The 17,390-nt window shown below is 48.7% G+C and overlaps 1 protein-coding gene across 1 annotated transcript in view; it reads left to right on the top strand.

The window, feature by feature from the left end:
• LOC121558216 (circularly permutated Ras protein 1) overlaps positions 1-17,390 on the top strand; it is a 41,348-nt gene that overhangs the window by 14,940 nt on the left and 9,018 nt on the right. Inside the window, exons 8-12 of the mRNA XM_041871701.1 lie at positions 1,346-1,435; positions 6,252-6,403; positions 6,698-6,779; positions 6,961-7,088; positions 9,459-9,543. Of these exons, the coding sequence (XP_041727635.1) occupies positions 1,346-1,435; positions 6,252-6,403; positions 6,698-6,779; positions 6,961-7,088; positions 9,459-9,543 (537 nt within the window). The remainder of the gene's footprint in view (positions 1-1,345; positions 1,436-6,251; positions 6,404-6,697; positions 6,780-6,960; positions 7,089-9,458; positions 9,544-17,390) is intronic.

The raw sequence follows: 17,390 nt of genomic DNA on the forward strand, positions 1-17,390 counted from the left end.
ATGAAGACTGCAGATGTGGCCAGGGCAATAAATTGCAATGTCTGTACTGTGAGATGCCTAAGACAGCGCTACAGGGAGACAGGACGGACAGCTGATCATCCTCGCAGTGGCAGACCACGTGTAACAACACCTGCACAGGATCGGTACATCCGAACATCACACCTGCGGAACAGGTACAGGATGGCAACAACAACTGCCCGAGTTACATCAGGAACGCACAATCCCTCCATCAGTGCTCAGACTGTCCGTAATAGGCTGAGAGAGGCTGGACTGAAGGCTTGTAGGCCTGTTGTAAGGCAGGTCCTCACCAGACATCACCGACAACAACGTCGCCTATGGGCACAAACCCACAGTCGCTGGACCAGACAGGACTGGCAAAAAGTGCTCTTCACTGACGAGTCGCAGTTTTGTCTCACCAGGGGTGATGGTCGGATTCGCGTTTATCGTCGAAGGAATGAGCGTTACACCTGAGCCTGTACTCTGGAGCGGGATCGATTTGGAGATGGAGGGTCCGTCATGGTCTGGGGCGGTGTGTCACAGCATCATCGGACTGAGCTTGTTGTCACTGCAGGCAATCTCAACGCTGTGCGTTACAGGGAAGACATCCTCCTCCCTCATGTGATACCCTTCCTGCAGGCTCATCCTGACATGACCCTCCAGCATGACAATGCCACCAGCCATACTGCTCGTTCCGTGTGTGATTTCCTGCAAGACAGGAATGTCAGTGTTCTGCCATGGCCAGCGAAGAGCCAGGATCTCAATCCCATTGAGCACGTCTGGGACCTGTAGGTTCAGAGGGTGAGGGCTAGGGCCATTCCCCACAGAAATGTCTGGGAACTTGCAGGTGCCTTGGTGGAAGAGTGGGGTAACATCTCACAGCAAGAACTGGCAAATCTGGTGCAGTCCATGAGGAGGAGATGCACTGCAGTACTTAATGCAGCTGGTGGCCACACCAGATACTGACTGTTACTTTTGATTTTGACCCCCCCTTTGTTCAGGGACACATTATTCAATGTCTGTTAGTTACATGTCTGTGGAACTTGTTCAGTTTATGTCTCAGTTGTTGAATCTTGTTATGTTCATACAAATATTTACACATTGCTGAAAATAAACGCAGTTGACAGTGAGAGGATGTTTATTTCAGAAAAAATATATGGGGGATTGGAAATTATTCAGACAATTACATTGAGCCACAATCTATTTGCAATATTAAAGCTGATCCACCTCCAAACAAAAAAGGACTAGTCTCTTTCAGATGGAATGCAGAGTCTAGAAACGTGAAATGCGAGAAGGATTCTAATAAAAGGAATGATATGTCAACGCTCTTCTCTCTCTCTCTCTGTAGAGTATTCAGGATGCCCTCCAGAGGGCGCTGTCCTCTCTACTTCAGACTTCACCTCACCGTCGAGTCGCCATGGTTACCTTCAATGACGAGGTATTGATTGATTTATTGATTGATATTATTTTTTTTTAAATAGAGCAAGTAGAGGTTTTGGAGGGAGGGAGCGAGGGAGGGAGGGAGCGAGGGAGGGAGGGAGGCTGAGGGGTATAGTGAGAGGGAGGGAGGGAGGGAGGGAGGGAGGGAGGGAGGTCCTGCTGTGACACAAATCATATTTTTTTAAATGTATTTTCACTCAGCAGAAATCAGCAAACTCTCACCTCTTGTTGTCAACACAGAGAGACGAAGAAGCTAAGGACTTTATAGTTTTAAGATTATGACACATCTCTCTTCCTTTTTGATGTTCCAGACACAAGTTATAAGAGCCACCACATACCAATGCTGGCAATAAAACCACACTCAATGAGCTGTACAAGCAAACAGGAAAACGCTCATCCAGAGGCAGCGCTCCTAGTGGCCGGGGACTTTAATGCAGGGAAACTTAAATCTGTTTTACCTCATTTCTACCAGCATGTTAAATGTGCAACCAGAGGAAAAAAACTCTAGACCACCTTTACTCCACACGTAGAGACGCGTACGAGGCTCTCCCTCGCCCTCCATTTGGAAAATCTGACGATAACTCTATCCTCCTGATTCCTGCTTACAAGCAAAAACTAAAGCATGAAGCACCAGTGACTCGGTCAATAAAGAAGTGCTCAGATGACACAGATGCTAAGCTACAGGACTGTTTTGAATATGTTCCAGGATTCTTCCGATGGCATTGAGGAGTACACCACATCAGTCACTGGCTTCATCAAAATGTGCATCGATGACGTCCTCCCCACAGTGACCGTACGTACCCCAACCAGAAGCCATGGATTACAGGCAGCATCCGCACTGAGCTAAAAGATAGAGCTGCCACTTTCAAGGAGCGGGATTCTAACCCGGACGCTTATAAGAAATCCCGCTATCCCCTCCGACGAACCATCAAACAGGCAAAGCGTCAATACAGGACTAAGATTGAATTGTACTACACTGGCTCCGACGCTCATTCGATGTGGCAGGGCTTGCAAACTATTACAGACTACAAAGGGAAGCACAGCCGCGAGCTGCCCAGTGACACAAGCCTACCAGACGAGCTAAATTACTTCTATGCTCGCTTCGAGGCAAGCAACACTGAAGCATGCATGAGAGCATCAGCTGTTCCGGACGACTGTGTGATCACGCTCTCCGTAGCCGATGTGAGTAAGACCTTTAAACAGGTCAACATTCACAAGTCCGCAGGGCCAGACGGATTACCAGGACCTGTACTCCGAGCATGCAGTGACCAACTGGCAAGTGTCTTCACTGACATTTTCAACATGTCCCTGACTGAGTCTGTAATACAAACATGTTTCAAGCAGACCACCATAGTCCCTGTGCCCAAGAACACTAAGGTAACCTGCCTAAATGATTACCGCCCCGTAGCACTCACGTCAGTAGCCATGAAGTGCTTTGAAAGACTGGTCATGGCTCACATCATCACCATTATCCCAGAAACCCTAGACCCACTCCAATTTGCATACCGCTCGAACAGATCCAGAGATGATGCAATCTCTATTGCACTCCACACTGCCCTTTCCCACCTGGACAAAAGGAACACCTACGTGAGAATGCTATTAATTGACTACAGCTCAGCGTTCAACACCAAAGCTCATCACTAAGCTAAGGACCCTGGGACTAAACACCTCCCTCTGCAACTGGATCCTAGACTTCCTGACGGGCCGCCCCCAGGTGGTAAGGGTAGGTAACAACACATCTGCCACGCTGATCCTCAACACGTGGGCCCCTCAGGGGTGCGTGCTCAGTCCCCTCTTGTACTCCCTGTTCACCCATGACTGCATGGCCAGGCACGACTCCAACACCATCATTAAGTTTGCCAATGACACAACAGTGGTAGGCCTGATCACAGACAACGATGAGACAGCCTATAGGGAGGAGGTCAGAGACCTGGCCGTGTGGTGCCAGGATAACAACCTCTCCCTCAACGTGACCAAGACAAAGGAGATGATTGTGGACTACAGGAAAAAGAAGAGGACGAGGACCATTCTCATCGACGGGGCTGTAGTGGAGCATGTTGAGAGCTTCAAGTTCCTTGGTGTCCACATCACCAACAAACTATCATGGTCCAAACACACCAAGACAGTCATGAAGAGGGCACGACAAAGCCTATTCCCCCTCAGGAGACTGAAAAGATTTGGCATGGGTCCTCAGATCCTCAAAAAGTTATAAGCTGCACCATTGAGAGCATCCTGACTGGTTGCATCACTGCCTGGCATGGCAACTGCTCGGCACTACAGAGGGTAGTGCGTACGGCCCAGGACATCACTGGGGCCAAGCTTCCTGCCATCCAGGACCTTCCTGCAATCCAGGACCCACCCCCTCTTTTACACTGCTTCTACTCTCTGTTTATTATCTATGCATAGTCACTTTAACTCTACCTACATGTACATATTACCTCAATTACCTCGACTAACCTGTACCCCCGCACATTGACTCGGTACCGGTACCCCCTGTATATAGCCTCACTACTGTTATTTTACTGCTGCTCTTTAATTATTTTGTATTTTATACTTATCTATTTTTTACTTAACACTTATTTTTCTTAAAACTGCATTGTTGGTTAAGGGCTTGTAAGTAAGCATTTCACTGTAAGGTCTACACCTGCTGTATTCGGCGCATGTGACAAATACACTTTCATTTGATTTGATTTGATTTCTGTATAGACAGGATTATTTACATAATTTTGGCCAATTTTATTAAATTGACTTTTGGGGAAGCTTAGGTTCCCATAGTGTATGTGTGTACCTACTAACCTGCCTACCTGTGTACCTACTAACCTGCCTACCTGTGTACCTACTAACCTGCCTACCTGTGTACCTACTAACCTGCCTACCTGTGTACCTACTAACCTGCCTACCTGTGTACCTACTAACCTGCCTACCTGTGTACCTACTAACCTGTGTACCTACTAACCTGTGTACCTACTAACCTGCCTACCTGTGTACCTACTAACCTGTGTACCTACTAACCTGTGTACCTACTAACCTGTGTACCTACTAACCTGTGTACCTACTAACCTGTGTCCCTACTAACCTGTGTACCTACTAACCTGTGTCCCTACTAACCTGTGTACCTACTAACCTGCCTACCTGTGTACCTACTAACCTGCCTACCTGTGTACCTACTAACCTGCCTACCTGTGTACCTACTAACCTGCCTACCTGTTTACCTACTAACCTGTGTACCTACTAACCTGTGTACCTACTAACCTGTGTCCCTACTAACCTGTGTACCTACTAACCTGCCTACCTGTGTACCTACTAACCTGCCTACCTGTGTACCTACTAACCTGCCTACCTGTGTACCTACTAACCTGCCTACCTGTGTACCTACTAACCTGCCTACCTGTGTACCTACTAACCTGCCTACCTGTGTACCTACTAACCTGCCTACCTGTGTACCTACTAACCTGTGTACCTACTAACCTGTGTACCTACTAACCTGCCTACCTGTGTACCTACTAACCTGCCTACCTGTGTCCCTACTAACCTGTGTACCTACTAGCCTGCCTACCTGTGTACCTACTAACCTGCCTACCTGTGTACCTACTAACCTGCCTACCTGTGTCCCTACTAACCTGTGTCCCTACTAACCTGTGTACCTACTAACCTGCCTACCTGTGTACCTACTAACCTGCCTACCTGTGTCCCTACTAACCTGTGTCCCTACTAACCTGTGTCCCTACTAACCTTCCTACCTGTGTCCCTACTAACCTGCCTACCTGTGTCCCTACTAACCTGCCTACCTGTGTCCCTACTAACCTGTGTACCTACTAACATGCCTACCTGTGTACCTACTAACCTGTCTACCTGTGTCCCTACTAACCTGCCTACCTGTGTCCCTACTAACCTGCCTACCTGTGTCCCTACTAACCTGCCTACCTGTGTCCCTACTAACCTGCCTACCTGTGTCCCTACTAACCTGCCTACATGTGTACCTACTAACCTGCCTACCTGTGTCCCTACTAACCTGCCTACCTGTGTCCCTACTAACCTGTGTACCTACTAACATGCCTACCTGTGTCCCTACTAACCTGTGTACCTGTGTCCCTACTAACCTGCCTACCTGTGTCCCTACTAACCTGTGTACCTGTGTCCCTACTAACCTGCCTACCTGTGTACCTACTAACCTGTGTACCTACTAACCTGCCTACCTGTGTACCTACTAACCTGCCTACCTGTGTACCTACTAACATGCCTACCTGTGTACCTACTAACCTGCCTACCTGTGTCCCTACTAACCTGCCTACCTGTGTCCCTACTAACCTGTGTCCCTACTAACCTGCCTACCTGTGTCCCTACTAACCTGTGTCCCTACTAACCTGCCTACCTGTGTCCCTACTAACCTGCCTACCTGTGTCCCTACTAACCTGTGTCCCTACTAACCTGCCTACCTGTGTCCCTACTAACCTGCCTACCTGTGTCCCTACTAACCTGCCTACCTGTGTCCCTACTAACCTGTGTCCCTACTAACCTGCCTACCTGTGTCCCTACTAACCTGTGTCCCTACTAACCTGCCTACCTGTGTCCCTACTAACCTGCCTACCTGTGTCCCTACTAACCTGCCTACCTGTGTCCCTACTAACCTGCCTACCTGTGTCCCTACTAACCTGTGTCCCTACTAACCTGCCTACCTGTGTCCCTACTAACCTGTGTACCTACTAACCTGCCTACCTGTGTACCTGTTGCATCTTTTCTTGATTGTTATGATAATTCTTCTCCCTCTCTCTCTCTCCCGTCCCTCCCCTCCCTCCCTCTCTCTCTCTCTCTAGGTAGTAGTGTATGGTGATGGTTCAGGTGTACCAGTCTCTCTGAGGGACTGGGCTCTAGTTGATTATGACTACTTGAGACAACAGGGTCAACAGTACAACACTCCACACTGTATAGCAGAGAGCTACCAACACCTCTCACTGAGAGTCAAAGAGTGAGTCTGTCTGTCTGTCTGTCTGTCTGTCTGTCTGTCTGTCTGTCTGTCTGTCTGTCTGGTTGGCTGGCTGGCTGGCTGGCTGGCTGGTTCGCTGTCCGTCCATCCATATTGGTTTCTCTGGCTGGCTGTCTGTCTGGCTGTTTGTTCGTCTGTCTGTCTGGCTGGTTGACTGCCTGCCTGTCTGTCCATCTGTATGTCTTATTAAAACTATATCTCTCTCTCCCCTTTCCAACTCTCTCTCTCTCCCCTGTCTCTTTCTCTCCCCACTCTCTCCTCCCTCCATCTCTCCAGGTTGCGAGAACACGGGGCTACAGCGTTGGGTCCTGCAGCCTTGGTCTCCGTTGCCATGGCGTCTCGATTCGTGGGGTCAAAGGTCAGTCAAAGCTGAGCGTTCCATCCAACAGCAGTGCACTTCCTGTATCACAGCCAATCAGATGCCTCGTTGAAATTCTGACAGCCTATCAGACACCATGTCTCATTTCTGTCTGTTTGTCATTGTTATGACCAGTTATAACCGCTCAGTGTTCTGTGTTCTGTGATTGGTTGACCTCTAGGTGATCTTGTGTACAGACGGGCGAGCTAACATCGGATTGGGTGAGATGGAGGAGAGCCCCGCCCCTTTCTCCTCCCCCCAGTCACCTTACTTCTACAGACAGCTAGCCAACGAGGCAGCTAACAGCGGGTTAGTGTACTCCATAATTAGCCCAGGAGGTAGCTAACAGAGGGTTAGTGTACCCCATAACTAGCCCAGGAGGTAGCTAACAGAGGGTTAGTGTACCCCATAACTAGCCCAGGAGGCAGCTAACAGAGGGTTAGTACCCCCTAACTAGCCCAGGAGGTAGCTAACAGAGGGTTAGTACCCCCTAACTAGCCCAGGAGGTAGCTAACAGAGGGTTAGTACCCCTAACTAGCCCAGGAGGTAGCTAACAGAGGGTTAGTACCCCTAACTAGCCCAGGAGGTAGCTAACAGAGGGTTAGTACCCCCTAACTAGCCCAGGAGGTAGCTAACAGAGGGTTAGTACCCCTAACTAGCCCAGGAGGTAGCTAACAGAGGGTTAGTACCCCCTAACTAGCCCAGGAGGTAGCTAACAGAGGGTTAGTACCCCATAACTAGCCCAGGAGGTAGCTAACAGAGGGTTAGTACCCCCTAACTAGCCCAGGAGGTAGCTAACAGAGGGTTAGTACCCCTAACTAGCCCAGGAGGTAGCTAACAGAGGGTTAGTACCCCCTAACTAGCCCAGGAGGTAGCTAACAGAGGGTTAGTACCCATAACTAGCCCAGGAGGTAGCTAACAGAGGGTTAGTACCCCTAACTAGCCCAGGAGGTAGCTAACAGAGGGTTAGTACCCCCTAACTAGCCCAGGAGGCAGCTAACAGAGGGTTAGTACCCCTAACTAGCCCAGGAGGTAGCTAACAGAGGGTTAGTACCCTAACTAGCCCAGGAGGTAGCTAACAGAGGGTTAGTACCCCTAACTAGCCCAGGAGGTAGCTAACAGAGGGTTAGTACCCCATAACTAGCCCAGGAGGTAGCTAACAGAGGGTTAGTACCCCTAACTAGCCCAGGAGGTAGCTAACAGAGGGTTAGTACCCCTAACTAGCCCAGGAGGTAGCTAACAGAGGGTTAGTACCCCCTAACTAGCCCAGGAGGTAGCTAACAGAGGGTTAGTACCCCTAACTAGCCCAGGAGGTAGCTAACAGAGGGTTAGTACCCCCTAACTAGCCCAGGAGGTAGCTAACAGAGGGTTAGTACCCCTAACTAGCCCAGGAGGTAGCTAACAGAGGGTTAGTACCCCCTAACTAGCCCAGGAGGTAGCTAACAGAGGGTTAGTACCCCCTAACTAGCCCAGGAGGCAGCTAACAGAGGGTTAGTACCCCATAACTAGCCCAGGAGGTAGCTAACAGAGGGTTAGTACCCCTAACTAGCCCAGGAGGTAGCTAACAGAGGGTTAGTACCCCCTAACTAGCCCAGGAGGTAGCTAACAGAGGGTTAGTACCCCCTAACTAGCCCAGGAGGTAGCTAACAGAGGGTTAGTACCCCTAACTAGCCCAGGAGGTAGCTAACAGAGGGTTAGTACCCCTAACTAGCCCAGGAGGTAGCTAACAGAGGGTTAGTACCCCTAACTAGCCCAGGAGGTAGCTAACAGAGGGTTAGTACCCTAACTAGCCCAGGAGGTAGCTAACAGAGGGGTAGTACCCCTAACTAGCCCAGGAGGTAGCTAACAGAGGGTTAGTACCCCTAACTAGCCCAGGAGGTAGCTAACAGAGGGTTAGTACCCCTAACTAGCCCAGGAGGTAGCTAACAGAGGGTTAGTGTACCCCCTAACTAGCCCAGGAGGTAGCTAACAGAGGGTTAGTACCCCTAACTAGCCCAGGAGGTAGCTAACAGAGGGTTAGTACCCCTAACTAGCCCAGGAGGTAGCTAACAGAGGGTTAGTGTACCCCTAACTAGCCCAGGAGGTAGCTAACAGAGGGTTAGTGTACCCTAACTAGCCCAGGAGGTAGCTAACAGAGGGTTAGTACCCCATAACTAGCCCAGGAGGTAGCTAACAGAGGGTTAGTACCCCTAACTAGCCCAGGAGGTAGCTAACAGAGGGTTAGTACCCCCTAACTAGCCCAGGAGGTAGCTAACAGAGGGTTAGTACCCCTAACTAGCCCAGGAGGTAGCTAACAGAGGGTTAGTACCCCCTAACTAGCCCAGGAGGTAGCTAACAGAGGGTTAGTACCCCTAACTAGCCCAGGAGGCAGCTAACAGAGGGTTAGTACCCCCTAACTAGCCCAGGAGGTAGCTAACAGAGGGTTAGTACCCCCTAACTAGCCCAGGAGGTAGCTAACAGAGGGTTAGTACCCCATAACTAGCCCAGGAGGTAGCTAACAGAGGGTTAGTGTACCCCCAAAAACCTCCATGTACCCCAAAATACAATGCACCCCCAAACATCCATGCCAAATAGCTTATCACAAAACTCCTCAAAACCTTTAAGAAATGGTGGTTGACGGTGTATTCTTTCACTCTGCAGGGTGATGATTGATCTGTCATGTATTTTCTGTTTCTGCAGCGTGATAGTTTCAGTGATGACCTTTGAGGGAACAGACTGCAGGTTGGCTGAGGTGGGGCTTCTGGCTGACCAGACTGGAGGAAGGGTGAGAGACACACACCTGAACCCAGTCTTCTCCATTAACACACACCTGAACCCAGTCTTCTCCATTAACACACACCTGAACCCAGTCTTCTCCATTAACACACACCTGAACCCAGTCTTCTCCATTAACACACACCTGAACCCAGTCTTCTCCAAGAACACACACCTGAACCCAGTCTTCTCCATGAACACACACCTGAACCCAGTCTTCTCCATGAACACACACCTGAACCCAGTCTTCTCCATTAACACACACCTGAACCCAGTCTTCTCCATTAACACACACCTGAACCCAGTCTTCTCCATTAACACACACCTGAACCCAGTCTTCTCCATTAACACACACCTGAACCCAGTCTTCTCCATTAACACACACCTGAACCCAGTCTTCTCCATTAACACACACCTGAACCCAGTCTTCTCCATTAACACACACCTGAACCCAGTCTTCTCCATTAACACACACCTGAACCCAGTCTTCTCCATGAACACACACCTGAACCCAGTCATCTCCATTAACACACACCTGAACCCAGTCTTCTCCATTAACACACACCTGAACCCAGTCTTCTCCATTAACACACACCTGAACCCAGTCTTCTCCATTAACACACACCTGAACCCAGTCTTCTCCATTAACACACACCTGAACCCAGTCTTCTCCATGAACACACACCTGAACCCAGTCTTCTCCATTAACACACACCTGAACCCAGTCTTCTCCATTAACACACACCTGAACCCAGTCTTCTCCATTAACACACACCTGAACCCGAGTCTTCTCCATGAACACACACCTGAACCCAGTCTTCTCCCATTAACACACACCTGAACCCAGTCTTCTCCATTAACACACACCTGAACCCAGTCTTCTCCAAGACACACACCTGAACCCAGTCTTCTCCATGAACACACACCTGAACCCAGTCTTCTCCATGAACACACACCTGAACCCAGTCTTCTCCATTAACACACACCTGAACCCAGTCTTCTCCATTAACACACACCTGAACCCAGTCTTCTCCATTAACACACACCTGAACCCAGTCTTCTCCATTAACACACACCTGAACCCAGTCTTCTCCATTAACACACACCTGAACCCAGTCTTCTCCATTAACACACACCTGAACCCAGTCTTCTCCATTAACACACACCTGAACCCAGTCTTCTCCATTAACACACACCTGAACCCAGTCTTCTCCATGAACACACACCTGAACCCAGTCATCTCCATTAACACACACCTGAACCCAGTCTTCTCCATTAACACACACCTGAACCCAGTCTTCTCCATTAACACACACCTGAACCCAGTCTTCTCCATTAACACACACCTGAACCCAGTCTTCTCCATTAACACACACCTGAACCCAGTCTTCTCCATGAACACACACCTGAACCCAGTCTTCTCCATTAACACACACCTGAACCCAGTCTTCTCCATTAACACACACCTGAACCCAGTCTTCTCCATTAACACACACCTGAACCGAGTCTTCTCCATGAACACACACCTGAACCCAGTCTTCTCCATTAACACACACCTGAACCCAGTCTTCTCCATTAACACACACCTGAACCGAGTCTTCTCCATGAACACACACCTGAACCCAGTCTTCTCCATTAACACACACCTGAACCCAGTCTTCTCCATTAACACACACCTGAACCCAGTCTTCTCCATGAACACACACCTGAACCCAGTCTTCTCCATTAACACACACCTGAACCCAGTCTTCTCCATTAACACACACCTGAACCCAGTCTTCTCCATTAACACACACCTGAACCCAGTCTTCTCCATTAACACACACCTGAACCCAGTCTTCTCCATTAACACACACCTGAACCCAGTCTTCTCCATTAACACACACCTGAACCCAGTCTTCTCCATTAACACACACCTGAACCCAGTCTTCTCCATTAACACACACCTGAACCCAGTCTTCTCCATGAACACACACCTGAACCCAGTCTTCTCCATGAACACACACCTGAACCCAGTCTTCTCCATTAACACACACCTGAACCCAGTCTTCTCCATTAACACACACCTGAACCCAGTCTTCTCCATTAACACACACCTGAACCCAGTCTTCTCCATTAACACACAGCTGAACCCAGTCTTCTCCATTAACACACACCTGAACCCAGTCTTCTCCATGAACACACACCTGAACCCAGTCTTCTCCATGAACACACACCTGAACCCAGTCTTCTCCATTAACACACACCTGAACCCAGTCTTCTCCATTAACACACACCTGAACCCAGTCTTATCCATTAACACACACCTGAACCCAGTCTTCTCCATTAACACACACCTGAACCCAGTCTTCTCCATTAACACACACCTGAACCCAGTCTCCTCCATTAACACACACCTGAACCCAGTCTTCTCCATGAACACACACCTGAACCCAGTCTTCTCCATTAACACACACCTGAACCCAGTCTTCCCCATTAACACACACCTGAACCCAGTCTTCTCCATTAACACACACCTGAACCCAGTCTTCTCCATGAACACACACCTGAACCCAGTCTTCTCCATGAACACACACCTGAACCCAGTCTTCTCCATTAACACACACCTGAACCCAGTCTTCTCCATTAACACACACCTGAACCCAGTCTTCTCCATTAACACACACCTGAACCCAGTCTTCTCCATGAACACACACCTGAACCCAGTCTTCTCCATTAACACACACCTGAACCCAGTCTTCTCCATTAACACACACCTGAACCTAGTCTTCTCCATGAACACACACCTGAACCCAGTCTTCTCCATGAACACACACCTGAACCCAGTCTTCTCCATGAACACACACATGAACCCAGTCTTCTCCATTAACACACACCTGAACCCAGTCTTCTCCATTAACACACACCTGAACCCAGTCTTCTCCATGAACACACACCTGAACCCAGTCTTCTCCATTAACACACACCTGAACCCAGTCTTCTCCATTAACACACACCTGAACCCAGTCTTCTCCATGAACACACACCTGAACCCAGTCTTCTCAATTAACACACACCTGAACCCAGTCTTCTCCATTAACACACACCTGAACCCAGTCTTCTCCATTAACACACACCTGAACCCAGTCTTCTCCATTAACACACACCTGAACCCAGTCTTCTCCATGAACACACACCTGAACCCAGTCTTCTCCATTAACACACACCTGAAACCAGTCTTCTCCATTAACACACACCTGAACCCAGTCTTCTCCATTAACACACACCTGAACCCAGTCTTCTCCATTAACACACACCTGAACCCAGTCTTCTCCATGAACACACACCTGAACCCAGTCTTCTCCATGAACACACACCTGAACCCAGTCTTCTCCATGAACACACACCTGAACCCAGTCTTCTCCATTAACACACACCTGAACCCAGTCTTCTCAATTAACACACACCTGAACCCAGTCTTCTCCATTAACACACACCTGAACCCAGTCTTCTCCATGAACACACACCTGAACCCAGTCTTCTCCATTAACACACACCTGAACCCAGTCTTCTCCATTAACACACACCTGAACCCAGTCTTCTCCATTAACACACACCTGAACCCAGTCTTCTCCATTAACACACACCTGAACCCAGTCTTCTCCATTAACACACACCTGAACCCAGTCTTCTCCATTAACACACACCTGAACCCAGTCTTCTCCATTAACACACAAATGAACCAGTCTTCTCCATGAACACACACCTGAACCCAGTCTTCTCCATGAACACACACCTGAACCCAGTCTTCTCCATTAACACACACCTGAACCCAGTCTTCTCCATGAACACACACCTGAACCCAGTCTTCTCCATTAACACACACCTGAACCCAGTCTTCTCCATTAACACACACCTGAACCCAGTCTTCTCCATTAACACACACCTGAACCCAGTCTTCTCCATTAACACACACCTGAACCCAGTCTTCTCCATTAACACACAAATGAAACCAGTCTTCTCCATGAACACACACCTGAACCCAGTCTTCTCCATGAACACACACCTGAACCCAGTCTTCTCCATTAACACACACCTGAACCCAGTCTTCTCCATTAACACACACCTGAACCCAGTCTTCTCCATTAACACACACCTGAACCCAGTCTTCTCCATGAACACACACCTGAACCCAGTCTTCTCCATTAACACACACCTGAACCCAGTCTTCTCCATTAACACACACCTGAACCCAGTCTTCTCCATTAACACACACCTGAACCCAGTCTTCTCCATTAACACACACCTGAACCCAGTCTTCTCCATTAACACACACCTGAACCCAGTCTTCTCCATTAACACACACCTGAACCCAGTCTTCTCCATTAACACACAAATGAACCAGTCTTCTCCATGAACACACACCTGAACCCAGTCTTCTCCATGAACACACACCTGAACCCAGTCTTCTCCATTAACACACACCTGAACCCAGTCTTCTCCATGAACACACACCTGAACCCAGTCTTCTCCATTAACACACACCTGAACCCAGTCTTCTCCATTAACACACACCTGAACCCAGTCTTCCCCATTAACACACACCTGAACCCAGTCTTCTCCATGAACACACACCTGAACCCAGTCTTCTCCATGAACACACACCTGAACCCAGTCTTCTCCATTAACACACACCTGAACCCAGTCTTCTCCATTAACACACACCTGAACCCAGTCTTCTCCATTAACACACACCTGAACCCAGTCTTCTCCATTAACACACACCTGAACCCAGTCTTCTCCATGAACACACACCTGAACCCAGTCTTCTCCATGAACACACACCTGAACCCAGTCTTCTCCATGAACACACACCTGAACCCAGTCTTCTCCATTAACACACACCTGAACCCAGTCTTCTCCATTAACACAAACCTGAACCCAGTCTTCTCCATTAACACACACCTGAACCAAGTCTTCTCCATTAACACACACCTGAACCCAGTCTTCTCCATTAACACACACTGAACCCAGTCTTCTCCATTAACACACACCTGAACCCAGTCTTCTCCATTAACACACACCTGAACCCAGTCTTCTCCATTAACACACACCTGAACCCAGTCTTCTCCATTAACACACACCTGAACCCAGTCTTCTCCATTAACACACACCTGAACCCAGTCTTCTCCATTAACACACACCTGAACCCAGTCTTCTCCATGAACACACACCTGAACCCAGTCTTCTCCATGAACACACACCTGAACCCAGTCTTCTCCATTAACACACACCTGAACCCAGTCTTCTCCATTAACACACACCTGAACCCAGTCTTCTCCATTAACACACACCTGAACCCAGTCTTCTCCATTAACACACACCTGAACCCAGTCTTCTCCATTAACACACACCTGAACCCAGTCTTCTCCATTAACACACACCTGAACCCAGTCTTCTCCATTAACACACACCTGAACCCAGTCTTCTCCATTAACACACACCTGAACCCAGTCTTCTCCATGAACACACACCTGAACCCAGTCTTCTCCATGAACACACACCTGAACCCAGTCTTCTCCATGAACACACACCTGAACCCAGTCTTCTCCATGAACACACACCTGAACCCAGTCTTCTCCATGAACACACACCTGAACCCAGTCTTCTCCATTAACACACACCTGAACCCAGTCTTCTCCATTAACACACACCTGAACCCAGTCTTCTCCATTAACACACACCTGAACCCAGTCTTCTCCATTAACACACACCTGAACCCAGTCTTCTCCATTAACACACACCTGAACCCAGTCTTCTCCATTAACACACACCTGAACCCAGTCTTCTCCATTAACACACACCTGAACCCAGTCTTCTCCATGAACACACACCTGAACCCAGTCTTCTCCATTAACACACACCTGAACCCAGTCTTCTCCATTAACACACACCTGAACCCAGTCTTCTCCATTAACACACACCTGAACCCAGTCTTCTCCATTAACACACACCTGAACCCAGTCTTCTCCATTAACACACACCTGAACCCAGTCTTCTCCATTAACACACACCTGAACCCAGTCTTCTCCATTAACACACACCTGAACCCAGTCTTCTCCATTAACACACACCTGAACCCAGTCTTCTCCATTAACACACACCTGAACCCAGTCTTCTCCATTAACACACACCTGAACCCAGTCTTCTCCATGAACACACACCTGAAGCCAGTCTTCTCCATGAACACACACCTGAACCCAGTCTTCTCCATTAACACACACCTGAACCCAGTCTTCTCCATTAACACACACCTGAACCCAGTCTTCTCCATTAACACACACCTGAACCCAGTCTTCTCCATTAACACACAGCTGAACCCAGTCTTCTCCATTAACACACACCTGAACCCAGTCTTCTCCATGAACACACACCTGAACCCAGTCTTCTCCATGAACACACACCTGAACCCAGTCTTCTCCATTAACACACACCTGAACCCAGTCTTCTCCATTAACACACACCTGAACCCAGTCTTCTCCATTAACACACACCTGAACCCAGTCTTCTCCATTAACACACACCTGAACCCAGTCTTCTCCATTAACACACACCTGAACCCAGTCTCCTCCATTAACACACACCTGAACCCAGTCTTCTCCATGAACACACACCTGAACCCAGTCTTCTCCATTAACACACACCTGAACCCAGTCTTCCCCATTAACACACACCTGAACCCAGTCTTCTCCATTAACACACACCTGAACCCAGTCTTATCCATTAACACACACCTGAACCCAGTCTTCTCCATGAACACACACCTGAACCCAGTCTTCTCCATGAACACACACCTGAACCCAGTCTTCTCCATTAACACACACCTGAACCCAGTCTCCTCCATTAACACACACCTGAACCCAGTCTTCTCCATTAACACACACCTGAACCCAGTCTTCTCCATGAACACACACCTGAACCCAGTCTTCTCCATTAACACACACCTGAACCCAGTCTTCTCCATTAACACACACCTGAACCCAGTCTTCTCCATGAACACACACCTGAACCCAGTCTTCTCCATGAACACACACCTGAACCCAGTCTTCTCCATGAACACACACATGAACCCAGTCTTCCCCATTAACACACACCTGAACCCAGTCTTCTCCATTAACACACACCTGAACCCAGTCTTCTCCATGAACACACACCTGAACCCAGTCTTCTCCATTAACACACACCTGAACCCAGTCTTCTCCATTAACACACACCTGAACCCAGTCTTCTCCATGAACACACACCTGAACCCAGTCTTCTCCATTAACACACACCTGAACCCAGTCTTCTCCATTAACACACACCTGAACCCAGTCTTCTCCATTAACACACACCTGAACCCAGTCTTCTCCATTAACACACACCTGAACCCAGTCTTCTCCATGAACACACACCTGAACCCAGTCTTCTCCATTAACACACACCTGAACCCAGTCTTCTCCATTAACACACACCTGAACCCAGTCTTCTCCATTAACACACACCTGAACCCAGTCTTCTCCATTAACACACACCTGAACCCAGTCTTCTCCATGAACACACACCTGAACCCAGTCTTCTCCATGAACACACACCTGAACCCAGTCTTCTCCATGAACACACACCTGAACCCAGTCTTCTCCATTAACACACACCTGAACCCAGTCTTCTCCATTAACACACACCTGAACCCAGTCTTCTCCATTAACACACACCTGAACCCAGTCTTCTCCATGAACACACACCTGAACCCAGTCTTCTCCATGAACACACACCTGAACCCAGTCTTCTCCATTAACACACACCTGAACCCAGTCTTCTCCATTAACACACACCTGA

The sequence above is a fragment of the Coregonus clupeaformis genome, unplaced genomic scaffold (genome assembly GCF_020615455.1).
Source record: "Coregonus clupeaformis isolate EN_2021a unplaced genomic scaffold, ASM2061545v1 scaf0153, whole genome shotgun sequence".
Lineage (NCBI taxonomy): Eukaryota > Metazoa > Chordata > Actinopteri > Salmoniformes > Salmonidae > Coregonus > Coregonus clupeaformis.